This window comes from Lissotriton vulgaris, chromosome 3_1, assembly GCF_964263255.1.
Source record: "Lissotriton vulgaris chromosome 3_1, aLisVul1.2, whole genome shotgun sequence".
Classification (NCBI taxonomy): domain Eukaryota; kingdom Metazoa; phylum Chordata; class Amphibia; order Caudata; family Salamandridae; genus Lissotriton; species Lissotriton vulgaris.
In genome coordinates, this window is record NC_141689.1 from 558,982,743 (window position 1) to 559,009,762 (window position 27,020).

At 45.0% G+C, this 27,020-nt stretch overlaps 1 protein-coding gene across 2 annotated transcripts in view; it reads right to left on the minus strand.

Annotated features, from left to right (window-relative positions):
• The window catches only part of ACOT12 (acyl-CoA thioesterase 12), a 546,146-nt gene that overhangs the window by 140,831 nt on the left and 378,295 nt on the right, over window positions 1-27,020 (minus strand). For both annotated transcript variants that reach the window (XM_086960839.1, XM_086960840.1), the window contains exon 8: window positions 788-938. In XM_086960839.1, coding sequence (XP_086816965.1) covers window positions 788-938 — 151 coding nt within the window. The remainder of the gene's footprint in view (window positions 1-787; window positions 939-27,020) is intronic.

Genomic DNA, 27,020 nt, shown 5'->3' on the forward strand with positions numbered 1-27,020 from the left:
AGAAAGGGGCAGCTCGACTGCCACCTGCCCCTGCAGCAGGTCCAGAGGGCACAGGGCGCAGGAGTGTGTTCCACACAAAAGGGCCGACTATACCTTCCGTGGTTTCGTGGTTCTGCGCGCACATATTATGACTAAGTATCTGTCCGAACTGCATCAAAAGGCACGCTCACAGAAGTGCTCCAATATCATTTTTGCACCAAACATTTGCAGATTCTTAGGGAGGCTGCCAAGTTATTATGGGTTTAAAAAGAAGATTTCTTATGCGGTGAGGTGTGAATCTTCGCTAGGGAGGGGGGAATTCGCCGCTGTAAGATACCTATACACATTAGACAATGTGCGACTGGAAGCGGCTGTGACCGTCACATCTGATAAACTTTGACCATTAAAAGGATCGGCAGTGGTATGGCCAATAATCACTGGAGTTTTTTTTTATTAAAGAAAGAGTTTCTATTATTTCTGAAATGTAATTGATACATCCTTAATGAATTTATGAAATATAGTACGATCATATATTATGAGACTGAATGCAAGGCCAACTCTTACTCTGAGCTGAGTGGTTAATTTTTACTCTTAATCATGCAAGTCAAAGGTGAGACGCCAAGTGCTACTCTTCAGGGATGGCCTGCGCCATCAGCAAACCTCCTGCCAATGGGCCAATATTTTATAGGTTCTGGACTGATGCCAGGAAGTGACACTGAACCCTAATTAGTGAGAGTGCCTTAGTTTAGTAGGGTAATTCATTAGCTGCTTTCTATGTGTTCTCAAGCTCTCGTACACTGATGCTGACCTTAGAAGGGGCTTTGACGCTGGGGAACAGCAGCCGTTCATCCTTGTCGTTCACCGCGCCATAGATAAGGAAGGCACTGTTAATGTGCCGCCCTTTGCCCCGGGTCCACTCTTCGCAGTTAAAGGCTTCCACGCGAACTCCAACCTCCACGCTGGAAGAAAAATGAGTAAGTTAGAAAAAGTGCTGACGTAGAGCTCACACAGAGAGCATGCAAATACTTTGAAGAGCAGGACTTTTTTGTTTCTGTTTGATAGTAATGTGATCTTGATTTTTTCCTAAAATAAAACTGTTAGACCTGTCAGCCGCAAGCGTTTTGCCTTACTTCTCCATTTTTTTGCTGATCTAGTTTTTGTTGGCCTTAGGACTCTCTGCACTTTAAAACTGCTTGCCAGTGCTAAAGTGTGTGTGCTCTCTCCTCTAAACACGGTGAAATTGGCTTACTCCCAATTGGCACATTTAATTTACGTTTAAGTCCCTAGTAAAGTGGTACTACATGTACCCAGGGCCTGTAACCTGCTACCATTGGGCCTGCAGCACTAATTATGCCACCAACCTATAAGAAGCCTTAAAACCATGCCTCAGGCTTGCCATTGCAACCTGCATGTTTACTTTAACCTGTCATTTCAACCTAGCAAATTCAGCCTTTTTGCCATGCCTAAACCTTCCTTTTTGGTATGTATTAATGACCCCTAGGGCAGGACCTAAACAGCCCACACTGCAGGGTGCAGTGTATTCAAAATGTTTTACATGTAGTATTAACATTTACATGCCCTGGTAATGAAATACTCTTTAAATTTGTATTCCACTACTGCAAGGCCTACCTCTCCCACAGGATAACATTAGGTTAACTTATAACATTTATTAAGCAATAACTTTCAGTTTGGAGCAGGTAGGAATATCGAGTTTGAGGTCTGAAGAGTTAGAATTTAAAACCCTTTTTAATGGTAAAGTTGAATTTTAAGTTACAATTCTGAAAATACCACTTCTAGAATGTTGGCATTTTCTTGTTCCAACCATTTGGTGCCTGCAGCTTGTATCCTAGGTCACATGACTAAGTGTAGCCGGCAGTTGGTCTTTGTGTATTGCTCTCAGACAGTGAGACAAAGAGCAAGAGATGCTGGCAGGATGGGCCATCTCAGACTTGATGAGGGGGAGGAGCTGTTATCTACCACACTTACATATCTCAAAGGCTCTACCTGAGCACACTCACAAAGGGGTTGATACTAGCCAGTTGTGACCCTCTACACACTGGGGTAAGGGCAGGGAGGTAGGAAATTCCAAACACCTCTTAGGGAGGAAACCTCCAGAACATTCTCCTACTTCAAAACTGGCACTAGGTATAAATATTGGATCCTCAGACCCAACTCTTGAGTACACCTCTGGGCCAGCAGAAGACTCAGAAGGACAACTGTGCTGCTCTGCATGCTGGCTGAGTAGAAGGACTGGACATGCATCTTGATCTCAGGACTACCAGAGTGACTCTAGTTGGCTGGACTCCTGATCAGAGCCTCAGGTACAGAAAAGTCTTCAACCACCTTAAACCCAGCACCTGGACTGTCTGCTGTGAGTACTACCCCCCAAGTGATCAAGTGGTGCCACCCCAGGCCCGGACCTTTGAAGTGGGCCTGAAGGTGCTCTGCCAGTCCAGCTGGGCCAGCAGAATCAGTAAAGTGCATTGCATCTCCTTGCAACTTCCACTGCACAGTGCATCCCCGATGCGGGACCTTTCATCACAGCTTGGAGCCACCTTGCGACCGCCACTGCGTAACTCATCCTCAATGCAGCCCTTCCCATTGCAAGTCCCTCATCGAAGGCCTCCTCGACAGTAATGCAGGATGCAGCATTGCAACACCGCTGCTTCTTTAGACCAACAGGTGTGCGAAGCATCCCGACCGAGGATGTCGCAAGGCTCCGCAATGCAGGATTTAAGGTACTTTTGTTCAGCAGGCCTAACTTGGTCACTGTATCCGGCCTGTGCGCCATCGTGGTCAGCCTGCATCTGTGACTTTGTTTCAGTTGGCGCAAACTTATAACCACAGTTGGTGCCTCGTGTTTCTGGGCACTATTTTTACCTAAAACTTTAAAATTTCATATCTCTAATTTTACCAATTGGATTTTGTCATTTTGGTGTTGCATAATTCATTACATTTTACCCTGTTTTTCTAAATTGGCATGGGATCTTTCTTGTGAAGTGTTTATACATTATTACTGTTTTAAGTGCTGCACAAATACTTTATAGATTGCCTCGAAGTTAACCTTGGCTGCCTTTGTGTCAAGCTACCAGAGGGTTAAGCACACGTTAATTTAGGGTTTGATTGTGTTTCACCCTGACAGAAATTGTGGTTGCTGCTTGAGTAGGGTTTCACCCCAGTCAACCAGTAACTTAATTTCCAATAAAACTAAAGCAAAACTAAAATGGAATTTTGAAAAAACTAAGACAACAGCAGAATGAGCACAAACCTGCTTGATATCACCCGTAATAAACTCACACCATGATTAAAAGCACATGTGGCTGAAGTGTGCTGACCCACTGCCACAGAGAAAGCAAGACTAAAGCATTGGCAAAGCCAATAGTTCTCACCTATGCAAGATCTATTGGCATTGTCCATTTCTTTTAGCCACTTTGCACAGCAGTATAGCTGCTGTGCAGCATGACTACAAGCTAGGAAAAAAAGCACCATGATATGACCAGAACTGACCATGAAAGGCAGTGATCCGTTTTCTTACTGTGGGATAATCTTCTGTCTTGTTCTTCACAAAGGAAGAGGTGATGGGAGGTGGGCAGAGCAACCAACACCAGGGTAGGGCAGACGGAACAAGCAACAATACATAAGGGGTTTGGGGGTTGGGCATGTAGAGAGCCATCCGGGCTCTCCTAAACATTGTTGCCAGCCCACACTCTTCAGGCGGGCTCTTCCGGAGGTGTTAAGTAAACGACGGGAGACCACTCAGCGTCTTTCTCGCTGCATAAGTAAAACTGAGTGGAGTGTCCGTTATTCCGCTGCGCTGGGCCCAAGCAGCACAGCGCCACAGGCCAAACAACAATGCTGGAGCAAGGGGAAGGAAGAGGGTGCAAGAAAAAGGGAAAACAGTACCAATGAAAGCAGCAGGCAGTGGCAGGTTACCGGGCAAGGAAAGCAATACTTGAGCCACGCTCTAGTGAAGGGACAAACAAATGTATGACAGAATTCCGCGTGCGTTTTTCATGCATGCCTTAGGAACTCCCTCATTTGAATGAATGCATCTTTAGCACTCGTTTGTTCTGCATGCAAATCATTTTAACAACTTGCCTTAGGGGGGTGCTGGATTGGTATAGTTTAATTTACCATTCCAACTCCAGTCTGCCCAACAGTAGAGAAGGACGGACTTTAATTCCAACACCACTTCACCATTGCGCCCCCCTAAAGCAAGTCGTTGGAACGACCTACGTGCAGAACGAATGTGTGGTAAGGACGCATTGGTTCTGTTGCTGGCACTGTGAAGGCACAGCGTGATTCAGGCTTCGTTCTGAAGGAAGTTTCCTGGGACAAATACACAAAGAGGAAGTGAAACCGGCACTAGCTGACCAGAGAGAAGTTATGAAATGAGAGGGACAATGAATTCAACCAGTGGTAAGCAATGGGCATGCTCTAGCCCCCTGTAAGTTAACAAAATGTCTTGCAAGCAACAGCTCTAAAACGAGACCTAAAGTATAAGGTGTTGGGGAGGGATGTAGCAAGCTTTGAAAGAGGTGAAAGTGCTACCAAACAAACCAAAGGGCATAAAACAAAAGACAGCATCCTCAACACATTTAGGGGCTCAATGGTGACAGCAGGACAGTGTTTAAAGAGGGGGCTTGAATGTGTCCTACCTGATGGGAAACCGCCTTTCACCAAGTAGCCTTTACCACACTGTCTTTACCATGCAGGAAAGTTTTTTTTTTAAATAACATAAAAAAGAGATTTTAGGGTTTAAGGATGAGTAAAGAGAAACAAAGGGTGATTTTAGGGATTAGGGTTGTTTAAAGGTTAAGGGAGAGAGGGGTGTTTTTAGGGTTTGCAGGTGGGTAGCGGTAAAGGGAGGTAAGGGTGACACTAGAGTTCAGGGCTGGGTAGAGATGAAGGGGGTACATACATTTTAGAGTTCAAGGGAGGTCAAGATAGGAAGGAAAGCATGATTTTAAGTTTAAGAGGTGGGTAGAGTTAAAGAGGAGTAAAGGTGTTTTTAGGGTTTAGTGGTAAGTAGAGGTAAAGGGAGGTGAGAATGATTTTAGGGTTCAAGGGTAGGTAGAGGTAATGGTGATTTAAGATTTCGGGCTGGGTATAAGAAGGCAAGGGTGGTTTTAGGGGTTCGGAGGGTAGAAGCACAGGAAGGTAAGGGTTCGTAATAGGTAGCTTTAAAGGGGATTAAGGGTGAATTTAGTGTTCGAGGTGGGAAGATGTAAACGTAGTGAAGGCTGAATTTAGAGTTCGCTTGGATAGATATAAAGGGAGTCAAGGGTGATTTCAGGGTTTGGGTTGGTTAGATGTGAAAAGGGAGGCAAGGGTGAATTTAGGGGTCAGGTCTCTAGAGGTAAAAGTGATTTTAGGGTTCGGGAAATGGGTAGAGGTAAAAGGAGTTAAGGGTGATTTTGAGGTTCGGAAGGGGTAGATGTAAAGGGAAGTAAGGGTGAACTGAGGGTTTGGTGGAGGTTAGAGGTATAGAGAGGGAAGGGCGTTTTAGGGTTTTGGGGTGGATAGAGCTAAAGGGAGTTAAGGTTGAATTTAGAGTTCGAGTGGGTAGAGATAAAAAGGATACTAAGGGCGAATTTAGGGTTTGCGAGGGTAGAGAGAAAGGGAAGTAAGGGTGAATAAATGGTTTGGGGTGGGTAAAGGGAGGGAAGGATCAAACAACCCTTTTGAAAACACCACATGTTTGATGGTGAATAAAATAATCTCTGAATTATAAAAGAGGTAACCAATAAATAAGTAAATGTGACACAGCGACAAACATTAATTCACAAAAGCATGTACTGTATGGCAAAAGGCTTAAATGAAGGGAGTATGTTTACAGCTTTATCATCAATTAAAGCGACAGTTGGCCAAAATGTAGATTTCAGACATGGATCAAAGGCAACAAAGTTTCATTATTGCTAGTTGTTTGTGTTCAGCTCTTGGAAACACCTGGAAGCTGATCTCCAATTTTGATGGTTTCAAGGACTTGCAAGCAAAAGCAACAACAACAACAAAAAAGCACCACAATCCGAGCGCAAGTGGCATGCAAGAACACTAATCAAAAAATCAAGTCTGTACTTGGTTCATGATCTGGGGAAGAAAACACACATGGAGACAAAGTGAGTAACAGCTCTACAGGGTTTTTTAGAAGATTTCAGATATTAAGGGCGCTCTGCCTAAGATTTATTACGTTAGGGAGTACTTCATAAATGGGTAGGTGAGTGGTGCGTGAAGAGCGAACAGAAAAGCCCATAACCGTCCAAAAGACGGCTTAACATCTACCTCTCAAGCCAAAGCCATTAACATCTGGCTGGCGGATGGCTGCGACTCTGTGGCGCCTCTACGCCGCATCTCCATCCGCCGACCAAAGGACTCTAATAGATGGTTCAATGACCACCTAAAAGATCTTAAACTGAGCGCCCGACAGGCAGAAAGGCAATGGAGGAAAAATTACGATCCCCTATTAAAAACCCACTTCTTATCAGCACTGGACAAATATAAAACAGCAATCCTGGCTGCTAAGTCCACCTACTTTTCATCTAAAATTACTTCTGCCGAAAACAAACCCAGGGAAATCTTCGGAATAGTGAATGACCTGGCATTCTCAGACCGAACCTCGCCCCAATATCCTTCCCTCCCAACTTCTCTGCGACCAGCTCAATACCTATTTCTTGGATAAAATAGCAACCATTAAGCTCAACATCCCCCCACCCTCCTCTGCCTTCGTCGATCCCTCCCCCCCTCCCCTCCCCTACCTTCTTACCTCTATCCCCCCCCTCACGCAGGATTCTTTCCTGGAGATACTCCCTAAAGTGAAGTCGGGATCTCCCGCGGACGTCTGCCCAGCACGAGTCCTGCAGCAAATCTACTCCAGCTGCCCTGACCCCCCCATTGCCTTCCTCAACAGCTCCCTGGCACAGGGCGTAGTGCCCTATCCGCTTAAGGCAGCTACCATAGTGCCCATCCTGAAGAAATCTGGCGCTGACTCTTCTATCTCGGCCAACTATCGCCCCATCTCCCTGCTACCCTTCCTGGGCAAGGTGATGGAACGCCATGTCACCGCGGTGCTCAGCGCCCATGTTGAGGCAAATGGGGGTCTGGCTTCCCGCCAAGCCGGGTTTCGTCCCAGGCATTCGACCGAGTCAGTCGTGGTCTCAGTCTTGGACAAACTCAGAAAGGGTATGGACGAAAATAAACACCAGGCACTGGTCCTCCTTGATCTTTCCGCCGCCTTTGACACGGTGGACCACACTATCCTACTCACCCGTGTCAAGGCGGCCGGCATCGGGGGATCAGCTCTGATCTGGCTCTCCTCCTTTCTGAGGGAACGCACTCAGGCGGTCCGGTTAGGCGACTTCACGGCTACTCCCCTCCCTGTCACTTGCGGTGTTCCCCAGGGTTCCTCGCTCTCCCCCTTACTTTTCAACCTTTATATCTTTCCTCTCATCTTTGCACTACAGCAGCTGGAGGTCACCGTCTATAACTACGCGGATGACCTCCAGCTCATCTTTGATCTGTCCCCTTCTCCTCTTTCGGTCTCCAATTTCCAGTCAACTATGACATTCATCAGGGACTGGATGAACCACAACCACCTTAAACTGAACCCGGATAAAACCGAGCTGGTTCTCACCGGTGGTTCATCTAGTCCCTGGAACTCTCTCTTCTGGCCCCCTTCTCTTGGCTCTGCACCGACCCCCTCCACCACGGTCAAAACACTTGGTGTCAAAATAAACAGCCAACTCACTCTCCATTCACAAATCAGCTCTGTGGTGTCCTCCTGTTTCCTTTCTCTCCGCACTATCCGCACTGTCTCCCGCTTCTTTTCCCCCCAGGCACTCAAGATCATTATGGCCGCACTTGTAATATCTAAATTGGACTACGCAAACGCTCTTTACCACGGTATCCCCGCTTACAGTTTGCGTAGACTCCAGACCGTCCAGAATCAAGCAGCCCGGCTTGTGTACGGCCTCCCTCGTTATCACCACTCCACCCCCCTTCTCAGGGAGCTCCACTGGCTCCCCATAAAGGAACGGGCTCTATTCAAGATCGGGTGCATGGTCTTCCAGGCCCGCCAGGGCTCTGCCCCTGCCTTCATCTCCTCACTAATCAAGTCCTATGTACCCACAAGAGAACTTCGGTCTTCCTCCAGGTCCCTCCTCCAGATCCCTCGCTTCACTCGCAAAAAGTGGGGCGGGGCTAATTTCTCCACCCTAGCTCCAACCTTCTGGAACTCACTTCCTGACCATCTCCGCTCTGCTACTCAGTATCTCCCTTTTCGCAGAGAGCTGAAAACGTTCCTTTTCAGCCAGGCCTTCCCCACTTAAACTCCCTCAATATCCCTTTCATCTCTCCCTGGTCTTTTTTCATCTCAGTTGCCGATCCCCCCAGCGCCAAGAAACCGCAAGGTGTACGCTGCGCTCTACAAGTATTTTAAATTAGAAATTAGAAAAGAAAATCTGAGGACTTTCACAGCACATAAAACAGCAATGCTCTCGCACTCACAACACCTTGTTGTGAGTGCGAGAGCATTGCTGTTTTATGGAGACAAAGTGAAACTGACACGCATAGACATGCACTCACCAAGGAAAAGGAAGAAAATAAAAGTGACAATGAAGCCGACAAGTGGTAAGTAATACGTAGGCTTAAAGCCCTTCTTAGAGGTTTTTGTTGTGTTTTCTTTAAGAAACGGATCGCCGCAAGCTCATTTGCTCTCTCAGGTGAGACATAACAACAAATACGCAGGAGTGGGATAAAGAGACCAGAAGGATAGAATACTGTAAGAAAGAGGCATGATGTGTAATCAAAACTTGGCAACCTTGGACAAAAAACAGGCTTGAGTTTGAGCACTTATTTTATTTCAAACTGTACAGTGAATAAGGCAGACTCTGCTTTTCATCATAAGGAGGATATAATAAATTGAGTCAAAAACACATATTATTTAGCTGCCAATAGACAAATGTGTTTATGTTGCATATGTAAATGATGGCTTTTACATGCAAATTTAACAAGGCATTCTCATTATTCAAACTGTGTGCTACAAAAGAATGAGCAAAGTGAAGCCGATTAAAACGAATATGCATCAAAAACAGTAAAAGCGAATATCACCCACTTTTCAGTGTCTAATCTGGTGTAACACAAACACCACACTAGCACCTGGAATAAGTTTAACCAAAGAGAAAATCTTTCTGATAGGGAACAAAGTACATAACATAAGACAATTCTGGTGTGTCGTCATGATTTCTTTACATTCACAATAAAAAAAATCCTTTAAACAGAGTCAATGAAAACTGCAGAAGTTTAGGGTACAGCATATAAACTGGGGAACTTCATATTCCGCAGAGGATCCATAAGTGTAAAAGTTACTGCTACAGAGACTACCAGGCACATGCATCAAAGGATTTTGCGATCGCAAAAGGTGCGAATCGCAAAAATCGGCCGTTTGCGATCGCAAAATCTGCTTTTGGAATGCATGAAGGGTGAAGGCCCTCGCAATCTGAGAATTCGCAAATATTTGCAAATTCTCAAATTGCGATTGCATTTAAGGAATCACATTTTGCAATTCCTTAAATGCAATGCATGAAACTTTAAAAAATTGCGATTTCGCAATTAGGGGGAGCAAATTACCATGAGGTTGAACCTCATGGTAATTTGCGAAAACTTTGAAAAACTTTGAAAAACTTTGAAACTTTGAAAAACTTTGAAAAATTTCAAGGGTGCAGGGGTTCTTTGGACACCCCTGCACCCTTGAAATCGCATTCTCAATTTGCGATTCGCTAATTGCCAATCGCAAATTGAGAATGTCTTCCCATTCATTCCTATGGGCCTCTAGGCCCATAGGAATGAATGGGGAGGTATTCCTTAATGGCGAATCGCAATTTGCAAGTCGCAATTAAGGAATATTAAGAAATCGCAATTTTATTAGCGATTTCTTGATGCATTGCATTTTACGATTCCTTATTTTTCGCAATTAAGGAATCGCAAAAAGCAATATTGATGCATGTGCCTGCAAGCTTGTAAATCAGACAACAAGAAGTCAATGCCGTCATCCAGGAGAATTCGGCTCACCAACACCCTCTACATCAGGGAGTGTTCACTGTGTTTTCAGTACATGCTGCTGCCTTTCTGGCTCGCTGTATGAAGTCAGGCATGGTCTCTGTGGCAGTATACTGTTCAGAAGGACAGCATGCACAAGGATGGAACAAGGACAACCTGACTTCTGAACACAATATGTGAAATTAAAAACAGCACTTGAAGCCTTAAGAAATGGTATTAGTAATAGGCTAGACACTGGAGAAGGGTTATTTTGGCTCCATCCTTACACGTCATCAGTATGCAATATATATGTGCACTTAGTACATGTACTCTGTGTGTCCTAAAGTTATTAATGTAAAGAGTTGCACTTGACAGCACTATTGAGATGCATTCACTATAGAATTAGAGGGTTATGTACAGTGTGTGCCTTAGCTGTATTAAACACAATTTATTGTTGTGGTGACGGAGTACAACCATCCTCCCACTATTACATTTATTTACTTTGGAAACTAAAAAGACTTATGTAATATGTGCACTAATGTTTCATATTTGCATTTCAAAGTAGTTCATAGTCACATTTAGAGTTGTAGACCCAAACTTAATTTTACTTTTATGTAACTTTAACATGAATCTAATGTACTGACAGTTTTCAATCATTTGAGTTGAATGTGCACGCATGTATTACATGTGCATCATTGATTTCATATGTTAACTTGTCATAACTAGGTCGAATTTATTTCTGCATGAGATGCTGCTTTCCATTTTCTGCTTGTGTGTCTTTTCTTGGCAGGTACATTCACATGGTTTGTTAGTTTGAGAATAGATGTAACACTGTACTAGAGATAGAGAAAGCATGAGAAGAAGACCCTGATGGGGTGGCGTGGCTAAGCGCCGAGCATGGCGGTTGTCTAGTACCCGAGCTCCGGACCGGGCCGCCAACTATCCTCGCATAAATCTGTCAAGCATGTACAGCTGGAGACAAGAGGCGAGATAAAGCTACTGGAACTACGGAGGAGCTGAGCGATACCAACAACGGCAGTGTTGGACACCGGCACTGGTCGCTGTGTGCTGCGGGGACTCGAGACGACGGGGCTCGAGGGGCGCCATCTTTGGCCTAGGACGAGAGGAGCACTGCTATACCCTGTTGATGGGATACAGCCCAGGCGGACTGCGAAACGGTGGTCCACTGGCTGCGGGAATACCTGGTGCGGAGCGCCTGGAGGACCCGAGAACGGACGAGGCAGCGGAGGATGGGACAGACTGGACGAACGTGACGTGCCTGTGGGTACGAAAGGTGGGGGCGGCCCTTGTCTCTCACCCCCCCTCCCACCTGGCGGACCCTGCGGTTGCGGTGGGATAAAGAAGACCGGAGTGCCGGCGGGACCTGTTGAGTACCCTCTCCCCACACCGCAGCTGGCGGGACGGAGGGAGGGGGGGTGGGGAGTCCCTGCTGGCTTTTGTCACCTGGACCCAGGAGCTGCGAGCTACGCTGAAGATGGAAGCCCCCCCCCCCGGACACGGATCATGGGGCAGAGCCTCTGAGGCGGGAGGAACGGCGACCACAGGAGGAGAAGCAGTGAACTTTGGAGGGGCTCGCCGGGCCGCCCCAGAAGCCACGTGGGGTGCCCCCCTCCCACCCCCCGGAGGAATATTGTGGCTGCAACAAGGGGAGAAGGCCCCACGCGATATACTGGGACTGGTCACCCTGCATTAACTCTGAGAGTGGTGATCGTGTGCTCAGGCTGCAGGCCCCCCTGGGGAGAGACAACAGAGGCAAAGAGGCTGCACGGAGTGTGGTGGCATCACGACTGTTTGCCCTACACAACACACCGTGGTGGGACCAAGGACGCACGTGAGGCGCAAAGAGGGATGTTCCCATGATACTGTCGAATAAGAGAGGAGGCTGCGGAGAGTGCGAATGGCCATGACGGGCTGTATGTGAACTACGGCGCTAGGTGCAGTTGGGTGATTGACTGTAGCCCGGAGCTCCGGTGGCCCATTGTGGGCGAATGGGCCCCTCATGAACAGGCCCAGAACTGATACAGTGCACATACAGGAGGGCGCAAGCACTACTATAAAGCGGCATCTGTGTCAAGACTGGCGACTCACTTCGCAGCTCTGCCAGTGAGGATCCTTGTATGTCGGGGTGCAGTGCGTTGCCCCTCGCAGTGCCGCCATGCACTGCGCCATAGGAAGCCGGCGGACTATACATACCTATTTCTGAAGAGAGGCAAACTACTTGTGTCCCTACGGCAGTGGGAAGCACAAAAAATCTGACTCGGGGTCTGCGGTGGTTGTGCCCAGCCACCACAAAAAATCACTGTGATGGGGCGGACCAAGGCCAAACAGCAGGAACAGGGAGCCGCAGCACCGATCAAGGACCTGGCGAGCAGCATGGACAGTATGCCCGCATCTAGCTGCATCCCTCCAACTACATTAAGGGATCCGGAGGATAAACTGGACCTTATTTTACGAGAAGTAAGGGACTCTAGAAAAGCGATTGAGATACAGATAGGGACCCTGTCCACTGGCCTGAACTTGCTGAAGGCGGACCACGCGAAAACGGCGGACAAAGTTAAAGACAATGCGGCGTCGCTGGCTGAGGTTCTTCCCCAGCAGAAACAGACTAAAAATGATGTGAAGCAGCTTCAGACACAGGTGGCCACTCTCATGGAGAGTATGGAGGACACAGAAGGGAGGGCGAGACGGAGCAACATCCGAGTGATCGGTCTGCCGGAAAAAAGTGAAGGGTCTGACGCTTCGAGTTATATGGAACAGTGGTTTCGGGATCATGTTACGACGGAGGGACTGTCTGCACAATACTGCATTGAGTGTGCCCATAGAATACCCACGGGGAGACCAAGACCGCGCGCCCCACCACGGCCCCTCATAGTAAAACTACTGAACTTCCGAGACCAGGACACTTTGCTACAAAAGGCTAGGGAAGCAGCGACGAATAACTTTGAAAATGCACAAATCTCCTTAAACCCGGACTACACGGTGCTGGTGCAGAGACAACAGTCTTCCTTTATGGCAGTGAAACAGCGGCTCAGGGACTTAAATCTGAAATATGCACTACTCTTCCCGGCCAGACTAAAAATAATGTATGAACAGAAAGCCTATTTCTTTGAAAGTCCTGGAGACGTGGAGGACTGGCTGGAGGTCATGGAACTGACTACTCCTGGGGACCTCGCTGCGCAGAAGGAGGAAGGGGGCTGTCCCCACACTGGAACCTCGGTGGGAAGTATGGGAGGAAGGACACGTCGGACTAATGCACGGACACATATTACCTCCCAGCCGATCAGACAGAACAAATCGCAGGCGATTATTGCTACGACCACCTTCACAAATTCCCCTCGAGTAGTGGAAACCAAAACCTCCTCAGAGGATGAAGTGACGCATGGTTCGGACTCTGAGGGCAGTGTGGCCCTGTTCCCCTCGGCCACCTGATCCCGGATCTGTTTGGTTAATGGACTCGTGCAAGAACTGTTTTTTCTATATGTGTGTTTGCATTAATGTGATTGTCCCCCTTTCACACTGTCAGCATTACCTCAGACATCATTATTGAGCCCAGGTACCGTTGAAGCTTGAATGTAGTAACTTGACATCGCATACCACCACAAGCAGAGTGCAGGCACTGCCCCCCATATGGCAACGGCCCTCTACATGATCACTATGTTTTTATTTGTTATGGTCTGGTATGGTTTGGAGACCAGACCGAGTATTGTACAAGTTGGGGGTTGGGACGATCGCAGATTTCACATTAGTGCAGCTATTTCAGACCTATTGGGAACCTTGTTGACACACAACTGGAGTAAACGCCTGATACAATGGATGACCTGGGGAAATTCACCATTGTAACCTGGAACATACTAGGTATGGGCACAACACACAAACGAAATAGAATCCATGCACACTTGCAGCGACATAAAGCACAGATTGTGTACTTACAGGAGTCGCATAGGGTGGAAAGTGAACTGGTGAAACTTAGGAAGAAATGGCGTGGCCAAGTTTTTTCAACCTCCTACTCTAATTACGCTAGGGGTGCCACAGTGTGGGTCAAGCATGGTGTGCCGTTTGTGGCACATGAACAGAGGATTGATAAATTGGGCAGATATGTATTTGTCAAGGGAGCATTAGACGGGCAGTTGGTGGTGTTGGGTTCGATCTACGCCCCCAATTTTGGCCAAGATAAATACTGGGACACGGTGAGTGGGGCATTGGTGGGATGGGACACATGCCCGTGGATACTGGGAGGTGACTGCAACGCAGTGATGGATGTGCCCTTAAACAGATCGCACCCACCATTACACGATGCTGGGGTCTTTAAACAGGCTGAAGCATTGGGGAGATGGGCAGAAGGATGGGAATTGTCCGATGTATGGAGGATGAGACATCCGAGACACAAGGAATACTCCTATTACTCTGCGGTGCACGACCTACACACTAGAACTGATAGAATTTTTTTGCTCTGATAGGATAGCCATGCAAGTGCTGCACACCACATACCTGCCCAAAACTCAGATCAAATCCCACAGGAGATGGTTATCATTTGGGGCAGATTCCCCACCCCGGTACTCACGTGGAGGCTGTGGCCGCAAGTACTAGAGGACACAGTATTCCGCAATGATATCTCACAAACTATAGATAATTACTTTGCGGAAAATAGGAATACTGCGTCGAGTAGGTTGGTAGAATGGGACGCCCTTAAGGCGGTCATAAGAGGCAAATCGATCAGTGCGATGGTGGGTGCCAGACAGGAAGTCCATAGAACGTTGGTAGATGTAGAGAACTCAATGGGCAGGTCAGAGCAGGAGTCTGCGGTGGATGGCGAAAAGAAGGGCCTGCTACAAGAGGCGCAAATTCGACATGCTGAACTCTTGGAGTCACTCAGGGTTATAGATTACCAGGCGTACACTAGACGTACACACTCTGCTTGCTAGATTAATTCGAGACACCCCTCCTACGATAGTCATTAGTAAAGTTAGCACTGCAAATGGGACACAGGTTTCCAATCAAGGGGATATCAATGCTGCATTTCGGAACTACTATGCAACGCTGTATGGAGTGACGACAGATGCTACCACTGATCAATTGGAGACTTTTCTCTCCACTTTAACTTTCCTGACATTACTGATTGCGGCACTGAAAGAATTAGTAAGGCCCATTACGCCACAGGAGATCAAAGTCCCCATGAAGCACATCCCACTTAATAAGACCCCTGGGTTGGATGGGCTCCCAATTGAATTCTATGCTGCGTATGCAGACACACTAGTACCTCAGCTAACAGCTTTGTTCCAAGAAGTATGGGATAAGGGTACCTTGCCTCTCACCACAGTGCAGGCGCTAGTAATATCGATACCGAAACCTAGAAGAGACCATGCGGACATGGCTAATTACCGCCCCCTGTCGCTATAATCAACAGAATACAAAATATTGAGTAAAGTGCTGGCCAACAGGCTATTGCCATATCTATCACGGTTAATTCACATCGAACAGACCGGGCTCTTACAGGCACGTAGCACATCACTAAATATCAGGAAACTACACTACTTGATGACGGAAGCACCAAAGCGGTTCCCTCATGCGGGCTGTCTTTCTTTGGACCTTAGGCAGGCATTTGATTCGATAAGGTGGGAATACATGTTTCAGGTTTTACAGAAATATGGAATACCGGAAGGATATGTGGGCTGGTTGCGCCTCTTGTACAAGGCTCCGACAGCGCACACCAGAACGGTTGGACACATATCGGGGGAATATGAGATACATAAGGGAACCAGACAGGGCTGCCCACTCTCGCCCCTTATATTTATTCTGGCATTGGAACCCTTGGCAATAAAAATGAGACAGGCCTTTTTGGGACGGGGAATCCCGATAGGGAACATGACACACCTTTTCTCGGCATACACCGATGATATTATTATTATGTACATAAGAGATCTCCGGTAACTCCTAACCCCAATATTCCAATTGTATAAACAATTTGAGGAGTTGTTGGGTCTGGCCTTAAACACAGCAAAGTCCCATGCATTTTTCTTCACAGTCCATGCAGATGCACTGGAAATAGACTTAGGAGATACCAAACTCCAGATAGCTCAGACTACATTTAAATACCTGGGGATACAGTCAAAATAACAATAGCGGGAACGCCGTATTCAACTAATTATTTCCACAGGTTCAACGTTGTTGATTCCAAGTCTTCTTTTATTGAAATGTATTGTTCATATAATGCAGGCGACACAACAATGTCCAATTCTCCACATCATATCCAATTGTTACATAACAAAACAGGTTCAATTACACAGCCGACGCGTTTCGTCCGGATATGGACATCATCAGGGCTCTGAGTATAGTCACTATATCCACACCATTTCATGAACCTTATTGTCTCAGAAGGATCCTCCGATTATTCTTGATTCTTGTGTGTAATGATAAAACCTTAATTCCAAATCAAAATTTATTCTACCGCATGGCGCGGAGGTCAGTTCATTATCCTGAAATCACCAATTCCTATATAATTTTTGATAATGGTATCATCTAACACGTTAGGCCTGGACTCCTGTACTCATTCTTCACTTCTCACTTTCCTTGTCTACCATCTATCAAAATCTAGAACAAATGCGTGTTGAATTCTTTTTCTTGCCAGGTCAAGCAATGGGCCCAAACAGTTCTTGCTTCTTCCAACAACACTGGCAATTCAGTTCCAGGCCGGCTACATCGGGCTTTTCCAATATCCAATGTGCCATGAGCCATTGTTTTGTTATGTAACAATTGGATATGATGTGGAGAATTGGACATTGTTGTGTCGCCTGCATTATATGAACAATAAATTTCAATAAAAGAAGACTTGGAATCACTAACGTTGAACTTGTGGAAATAATTAGCTGAATACGGCGCTCTCGCTATTGTTATTTTGAATGTTTTCTCGGTTGGGTCCTAACGGTAGATCCTAGGGGGTTTAGCGCAAGGTCCATTTTTTTCATAGACTTTGATACTCAAATATTTATGGTGTATTCTCTGTGCTTGCTTGTCCGCCCATACCGTTATCATTGCATTTGTTTTACCTGGGGATACAGATATATAGGACAACTGAGGACATGTTGGAGGGCAACCTTAACAGAGCTATCAGAGCATTAAAATCCAGTGTTGCTTTTTGGACAGCGCTGCAATTGTCTGTAATGGGGAGAGTTGCAATCTCGAAAATGGTTGTTTTGCCACGATTATTGTATTATTTTACTAACCTGCCATTAATAGTGCCACAAGCTACCTTCAATTTATTGAACACTTTATTGATAGAATTAATATGGGGGAAGGGTAGGAGATGTATAAGCTTAAAAAAACTGCAGGTGGGCACCCGGGCCAGGGGGCTGGGAGTTCCGGACATCCGTGCTTATTATTATGCTTGCCAACTACAAAGGTTGTCATACGGGTGGCGGGTCGTACTCTGAAGGAATAGGGTACTCTGCGACGGACATAGATAATGGTGGTCTACACATGCCTTCTTATTACCAGATCATAGAGTGCCGAGAGACCTACGTCCCTTGCTGGATACTGCACTTAAGTGCTGGAAAGCGGTGCTAAGATACACAAATGCACCCCCTCCATACACAGGCAATTTTCCATTGCTGGGAATCCCACTGGAAAGCGGCATACTCACCAAGCGCAGACTAGCACCCTGGGCGGAAGCAGGTGTCAGCACGGTGGGAGACTTATTTAGAAATGAGACACTCCTGGATCACGGCGTCTTCATACATGAGACGGGTGCCCCGGCCCACCTGTACCTAACACACGCTGTACTTTTACACTATGTGAAAAAAAACTGGGCACCACAGAGGAGAGAAGCCTCCAGCAATGAACTAGTGAAGATGGTGCACTATATGGGAAGAGGTAGACACTTGATACGTTGGGTATACAATGGCATTAGCGCCCAGACGAGGATATCGCTGGAAGCACTGAAAACTGCTTGGTCGGAGGATATAGGTAGAAATATGACAGACAAGGAATGGACAGCCATAGTAGAACATCCCAGAAAGGTATCGAGAAACACGAAATTCAAATTGATCCAAACGATGGTACTGCATCGTGCTTCCTTGTCCTCGAGTAGATTGGATAGAATGTTCCCACAAACACAGCACGTCTGCCCACGCTGTCAGACGGAAGGGGCAGACTTGTTACACATGATATTGGTTTGTCCGATCATACAGGACTACTGGGACAAGATTAGATGCCTAACCGGAACAGCAGCACAATACGAGATCCATGATACTGTGGAAGAATGTATTGTGTTTCTGCACACACATTTGTCAAAATGCAAGGTCTAATACCGCTTCATAGGCCTTGCATTAATACTAGCCATTAGAACCCTCACAATGTGCTGGGAGTCGAGCAAACCCCCCACTATCTCGCACTGGTATACAGAGATGATCCGATGGAGCACTGCAGAAGGTGCAGCGCTGCGCAGAGAAGAAGCGAGAGGGTTACGTAAAGTACCGATATCACTAGAATGGGAAGTTATGATAGAGGAGTTGAAAACAGCCGTGGTAGACCAAACGGTCTGACAAGTTTCTGTACTGCTGTATACTGGGTTGCCCATGCCTTGAACTCAGGTATAATAAGTGAGAAGTTGTATGTATACATATGTGAGATGCGAGTTACTGAAACGATAACAAAGTTTCTACTGATATGTTACAGCACAGGAACTGCGATCCGAAAGTTGAGGGTGGGGGGAGTTAAGGGGGTTTAGTATTGGAGTAATTTTGTTATATCATGTAACATACGTACACAGGTATAAAATGTGTCACTATAATGCATATGTATTCTACTTCACTGTAGGAGTTGATATGCCAATGCTGCCTTTGTATATATACTTGACCAAAAACTGTAACTGATACAAACGCGAGGTTAATACCTAAACAATGTGATACCTGTAGTATGATCCACCTAAAACCTAATAAAATCTGTTTTTAAAAAAAGAATACCTTGACAAGGAACATGGAGAGCCAGAGTGTAAACAGAAGGTTTCCATTCAGCACTGTTGGAAAGGCTCACAGGTGACTAAGGACAATATCTCTCCCATGTCCGGCCTGGAAGAAATTGTTAATATTTCAGCTCACAACGAGAGAATGGAAAGACAATGGAGATCTCGATGGTGTGAACAGGGGGGTGTTACTTGGGAGATTCTGGTGGAAATAACTGCAGTCCACACTCTTTGATGTTAAGACACTTTCCTTTGGACTCTGAGAGGTGTAGACCTCTATGCTTCACCTTTGACTCTTGCTGAGTGTGGCTTAGGTTAAAACTCATTTCCCTGTCCCAAGAAGACTCAAGACCGAGCTTCTGAAATGCGGACACCTATCCGTACCTTCACGCATTTCCTATTTTTCTGCATTTCCCAGATTTTTAAGATCCCTTTAGGTTCTACACCAACCTCTTTAGTTTGTACTTAATCCAGAAGATTTGAAATTTAAACCATGTATAGAATAGAGAACCAGAAACTCTTCTCTAAGAATAAAATTCTCTTATTGATCTTTTTTTACTGCTGTGACTGACCTGCTTGTTTGCTTCATTCTGGTACGGCTGGACTTCTTTAGGACGTTGGGTTAATCAGTTGCTATTCTGTATCTTTACAGAATGGTATTGAGATTTATCTACCTTAACTTGACTGGTAATTTGTAATACATCTTCTTAACTATGGTCACTGATTCCTGGTTCTTATTGTGTAGCCAAATGCGTTGCACTGTTAATAAGAATGTCTGATTTAATGCTAACTACATTTACCCCACAGCCAGCTAAAAAGGGTAAGGTGGTTGGCCCAGCATTATGTCAACTGGTAGCAGCCCAGTCCAAACCCCTAAAGCCAATGGTTCGCTTGAAGGATTGATGGATTTCCAGCGGTTTGGAAACAAGTTGTAGCAGCGGATATGTGAGCATTCATAGGGTTGTGCGTTGCAATAGCTTAAGTTTAGCTTGTGGTGTTTTGCAGTGGTTGTGTGGTGTTCTGTGGAGATATTTTAATCTGTTGTGAAAATGTGGCACATAATGCAAAGGAGTTGAAGTGGCTATCAGGTCCGACGTGGCCTAAGATCCTGGGATAAACAGATAAGTTATCAGTGTAGAAGACACTGGGTGTAGTTGTCTGCTGTGTTGTGGTGGTAGTCGTGAGACGTCGTCGACAGTGCTACTGAGATAGAGACTTTATCTTTGCTTGATTGTGAGGTGTGATTGGTATAGCGAATCCCAGAGCATAGGGAGGAACTGTACCAATTGAAGAGACCCCGCTGGTCGAGGTTTCATTTAAAGTAGATGTCAGGGTAGGTCGGAAAGTGTTGCTCTGGAACGTTTCTTGTGTGATTGAATACTTTAATTTCTTTAAAAGAGCAGACAAAGTTAATAGTTGAAATTGCTTGAATTTGTCTTGTGTGTAAATTGGTGAGGGAACATGTTTGTGAAAATTGTAAAGGAGGTGAGTTGCTGCAAGGAGTGAGATTGACATCATAGAGTGCTGCAGTGATATTGGTTGGTTGGAGTAAAGCAGCGCCGGTATTGGCTGGATACTTCACAGAGAGACACATTGGTATTGGTTGTGAACACAGAACAGAGAATTGTGGGTGGAAAATCATTTCCTGGTTTAAACGAAAAGTCATTTGTGAATTTTGCATTTTTGCTTGAAAATGAAATTCTTTAAAGCACTACAAAGTCTAATGAGGGTAGACATGACTGTACTGTAAAGGTATACTGATTTTAACATATGGAATGTGTATTTGGGGATGCAGTGATGTAATTGCTATGCAGACTGAGAAGAATAGATTTTGCGGTAGAGTTTTAGGAGCCCCCCTCATCGCTGCACTTTTCCCCCCATTTGGAGTTAGGCCTTGATTACGTCCTAGATACTATAAATGCAGCCCCTCTAGCCACCTGGTGTTCTATTTGGGCAAGCAATGGAGCTGATTTTAATCGGGCATATATTAGAGACTGTTTAAGTTGTACCCGAGGCCTTTCTATTCCCGGCCTTTAATACATTAAAACCTGCCTCATGGAACTTCACTGTTTGAGCACCCAGAATCAATTGGCAAAGGGGAACGACAGTGGGTTATGGATAGCTTCCGAAAGTATAAAGCATCCTTGAAGGAATTGTCATAAGTATCCAAACCCACTGTCAGAGTTTCTTGAGACTCCTTAGCACACGTTTAGTATATTATGTTACAACTATATACATGTGTTTCCACCATACAGTTCACACACAAAATAAATTCTCATTCCTTTTATTCAGGGTTGGTTGTTGTTTATTTCAGGAGACGTCACAGCCGACACGTGTTTTGAAAATGTGAAGCATCAGCAGAATGATAGTTATAAATTGACTACCACCGCAATATACTTCGGACCTAAACAAATCCCCAACCCATAAATCATTCGATAATATTATTTTATTTAATTATTTCGAACAATTTATATAATCCGAAAATACGTATCAACTGTGAATCACAGAAATTAATATACGAATACGTTATTCTTTAATGAATATAAGCTAAATAGACATCGAGATATATCACTAATTTAAGATACTGCTAAAAGGGCCATTCTCCTTATACTTTGTGGGTAGTCCAATATGGCCGCCTTAGTAGCAACAAGCAAATCATGGGATGGGACTTCTATGTGATAGACACGAACCGGAAGTGAAGCGTGAAGACAAACGGGTATTATTTCCGACTTAAATACATGGCGCCAAATCGACCGGACAAACACTGCAACTTAGAGGTAGCAGAAGGGACGTATTACCTCCCGAAAAGAACACCACGATAAGGTAAGGAACAATAACAACTTCAGAGATCGTGTATTACGATTAGATTTAGAAAGCTGCTGTTTAAACGCAGTCCGCACGTAACTGTGTGGGACTCAGCACGATCGATCGCGAATGGCTGTAATTTAATTATGTCAGTATTAAGACAGAAACTAAAAACGGTATCGATAACGGGGTAACTTAATGTGGGGAGCACCATGAAGAATAACAGTACGGCGTTGCCTAATATTAAAATTAAACCAAACCACAACTTAAATTAAATATATAACACGAGGGCAAAATAAGGGGAGCACTACCAAATACTAGAACACTCCTTTCTTCCTTAAATATTCAAAATGAATACTCTTTAGTATAATACAAAAAATGTTAATAAAAATGCATGTGACTTTTCCAAATTAGTTAAAATAGAGTCAGACAACTGAGTGTGTCATTGTACAGCCTACACTAAGTCTGACACATTATTTACAGCTTACTAATATTGAACCAATATCCTGGTCAATACTTGGAAGAAGATTCCGTTATACTGACATCATCCCCACAAGAACCCCTCTGAGGGTTGGAATTATCACCTCAAATCATGTAAGTAAAGTTTATACATACAATATGGACTGAATAAATTAATCAAATATAGTACCAACTGGAGCAAAATGGATCTGACTATCCGCCCCTGTATTCTTCCATACAGAACTACAGAAACAGTGGAGAATAGGTACCAAGCGCATGGTTCTTAAATATGCATGAACTCACTAATATATAATAAAAACACAGATATTATTCACAATTGTTCTTTAAAGGAATTTGCATGCCATCCCGAAAATAACGCTAATTACACTTTCACCGGTCTCTCCATGTCACTAAATGGGCTCATACTCCTTAAAATGTTAATGAAACAATAATTCCCACAGATTGTAAATACTTTGTGCTTTATTAAAACAAACATGCACTAATGGTTTAACTTGATTACCACACCACCAGTATATCTATATAAGTCACAAAATGATGATAACAAAAGACGAGAAAAAATGTTAAAGAACAGTAGTAATGTATTACAACAACATTACCCCTTTTTTCTAACAGCCTTGAAAAAGTTGGGGGTTACATTCCCCAAAACGACGAAACACGTGTCGGCTGTGACGTCTCCTGAAATAAACAACAACCAACCCTGAATAAAAGGAATGAGAATTTATTTTGTGTGTGAACTGTATGGTGGAAACACATGTATATAGTTGTAACATAATATACTAAACGTGTGCTAAGGAGTCTCAAGCATCTTGTGGCATTTGCCTAACTAGAAGAGAGAAAGTGGTTTTCTTCTCCTTGTAGCACCGTTGAAATATTATAATTGATTACCTGTATTTAGGACAGGTGTACATCCCTCAGTGGCGCCAATACCTAGTAAAATTACCACTATTCTAGTAGCTAACCACTGTCAGAGTTTACTGCCTTATTCAAGTACCTCCCTCAATTGCTCCATATCTCCCTCAATTGCTCCATATCTTTTATATGTAACTAATGTCTAGAAAAGGAATTTGCTGTCTAGATTTAGGTTGGGGTCATTTCGCTGGTGATATGTTTCCCTTTCGGCCAGTATTTGCCTGAAACTATTACTATTTGCCCTTGCGATGAACATTCGAGCCAAAACATTTTACTTTTTATTTCTTTTACCAATTTTATCTTCCATTTACTAGGACATTTTTATTACTGCTTTTGCGCAGATATAAATTCTCTAAGTGCAAATTGGCTTTGTATTTCCTCCTGTAACTTAATGACTGTGATGTTTGTTTCGCTGTTGCGAAATTTTTGAAGTGCACTTTAGCAAAGAGAAGGAGCATGTTGTTTGAACACTAATGCCTATTAGTAGCTCCAGCTTTTATTGTATCTGTATTGCTGCTAAAATGCTTATTGTTGCTGTTAACTTTTTACTACTTTTATAATATTGATTATATTATTTAATGCAATTGGCTAAGCCTTGCTGCAATTGATGGATCCAGTTTAGTTGCACTGTCACTTTAGCTATGATCAAATCATTGTCTTTGCCTGCGGATTTACTTATTTTAAATGGCAATGTGATTGTAATTTCCTCAATGATTTCAATTTTAATGTTGTTTGGTATTATGTGTATCTTTTATGACCTTTCTTCTGATGGTCGAATAAAGAAAGAACTGAGAATTGAGACAGTAACTGTTAGAAAGGGGGAAGAGGCACCACCTGAAGGTATGCCAGGTCATCCTATAGCAAATGTGGGTTTTCATATGTGTTGATACTAAACTAGATCAACTTACTAGCTGACTAGACTACATCAAACTTTGCCTTGACAAACATGAAACCAGACTAGATCATCTGGAAAACCAGGTCTCTGATGTGGTCGACCTTCAGGCAATACATATGTGCACTTAGTACATGTACTCTGTGTGTCCTAAAGTTATTAATGTAAAGAGTTGCACTTGACATCACTATTGAGGTGCATTCACTATAGAATTAGAGGGTTATGTACAGTGTGTGCCTTAGCTGTATTAACACTTGCTACACATGGACAAGGTTCTTGACCTCATAAAAGCCCAAATCAAGCATTTGCATTAGAGGTCCAGAAGTAATGACCCCTGAATCGCTGGGATCCTGGAATCAACTGCAATCTCCAAAATGGAGGACTTCATAGAGACGTTGTCGCAAGATCTATTTGGTGAGGACCTGTCAGCAGTCTCTCTGGGCCATCGGCCACCCCCGGGTGCACCGACTCGCTCCATTGTTGCCTGCTTATTGAACTATCGGGATCGCAATGCGGTCTTATGGCTGATGCAGGAGTGTGGCTTGATTCAATATTAAGGTAATAACATTTTATTTTATCCTGACTTCATGCTGCCAGTCCAGGCAGTCTGCCGGGACTTCTTACCCACTAAGAAGATTTTTTAAAAGCTGACATACGATATGCACTACTGTACCTGGCCAAGCTGTGTGTCTCTTTCAAGAACAGAATGCACTTTATTACAGATGCCAAATCTGCTCTAAAGTTCGCTAAACATGTCACCACTGGGTGGTGCTCCCCAGGCAGCTCACCCAACGCCCCTGCAGAGACCCAGCTCAGTGACAATGACTGCCCTTGACACCTGGTCATCTTTGTGGGTTCTTTGGGTCCAGATGCTGCCTCCATCTGTCTGTGCTATGAAGAATGCCTTATGAATGTCTAACCTGAGGTTGATTAAGTTACTCTGTGTCAGCACTCATGCTGATTCGATTGTCAGGGTAACCCTTGAGACTCTCTGTTTGGACACCCGGCCGCTCTTGGCAGAGTTGCACGCCTGATGTTCCCATCCCCAGGGATGATTCACATGCTAGCCGTCATATTGCAAGGGGTTTGTTGGGTTGGGGAGTGGTTTAGTTCATCTCAACCTAGTTGTTTGATTGGAGTGGGAAGGTCAGGGTTGTTCACTTGGGCTGTTTGTTGTTTTGCTTGCCTTAGTTTCCGTGGTTCCCGCCACGGAGCTGCAGTTTTTTGGTCCACGTTTAGCCATTACTAGTAGCACAACACAGGCCATTTGCATGCCCTAGACACAACTCTTCACTGTAGGTAATATGGCCACCACCACTTGCATCGCATGGAACATCCAGGTCTTAATGACCACAGAAAGGCATGCCTACCTCAACATGCATAACAGATATCTGCTTTTTACAGGAGGCATACGTGCAGGACCTGATGGCCTCAGTATTGCATGCCCGGTGGTGAGGGGAAACCTCTGATCCCTTCCCAGGCACCCAGAGCATACGGCAGGGGTGCCCGCTATCACCGCTCCTTTTTGTTATCGCAATGCAGCCTTTGGCAGTGAGGCTCCGGCAGCATCACACGAACAGGGTAATCGGTTTCCCCACCAGGGGCTTGGTGGTCTTGATGTAGGCTGACGATATCACTTTATACGCATGCGACCCAAAGGAGAATCTGCCTCCCCTGAAGAATGAAGTTGTGCAATTCGATGGCTATTCAGGTATACAAGTTAATTGGGCTAAATCTAATTATTACCTCTTACTGACAGTACTCAACCATTCACAACTAAGTACCCATTGAAATGGGCAACAAACCCAGTTAGATACCTGGGCATATGGCTTAGCCGCAATATGGAAGAACTATGGTGAGCAAATTACAGCCGGGCCATTGCCTGGTTGGGAGATAGAGTACCTACGTGGTCCAAATCACCCCTATCCCTTACTGGCAGCATCACGATAGCTAAGATGATCCTCCTTCCCACATTCCTCTATCTCAACATACTCCTCCCGCTCACGGCTCGCTTCTTCAAACGCTTGAAATCTAACATGTTGACTCTAATATGGGTGGGCAAACAAACACAGGTCTCCTGGGAACTCCTCATGTTTCCACTTGCACAGGGTGCGCTGGCGCACCAGACTTGACATTATAGGCTTGCTGTGACCAAGCTCAATTCCTCCACTTTTGGCTATACCCAGCTTAATTCCAACCACATACGGCCATCGCGCTAGACCGCACCGCTCCGTATCTGTTATCAACAATGCTATACCTACCCTATAGAGCTTCTAGGGCTAAAATTGACGTAGTCGAGTGCGTATACTGGGCATCGGAGGGTCTGAGGAAAAGAGCAGAGTTGTCACTCCTTTTCACCCCCTCCATCACACACACCAACAAGCCTTTGATTCTACTGCTTCTAGATAGAGGTCGCCATCACAGGCACACATAAGCACAATCTCAGACTGTTCTCAGACCTGCAGCCTGATGGACAGTCCTTCCACCACTCAAGGCTGCAGCAACTCCACTCCCCACTCTACTGGACACCATGCTATAATACTAATCGAGGGCTACATGCCGCGCACTACATGACACGTTTCCATCTTCGCCACCAGCCTTCCCATTGCTGGAACATATCCTTACCGTTACTGATAACAAGTCTCTACAATGCTATGCAGAGTACCTCACTGGTTGCTATCCCGAAAGCACTGGCAACGTGGGAAGAAGACATTGATTCGGCCATAGCTGATGCACAATGGTCTTTTTGCTGCAGATAATTAGAGCTACCCTCCCAAAATTATAGATTACACCTCATTCAATTTAATTTTTCGCTTTGTCTTCATCACACTGCTTTACAACTATTCAAAATGAGGGTGGTTTCTGACCCTGCGTGTCTATGCTGCAGCTCACCAGAAGATTCCTTTATCCATCTCGCTTGGCAGTGCCCAAGGGTGGTGGTCTTCT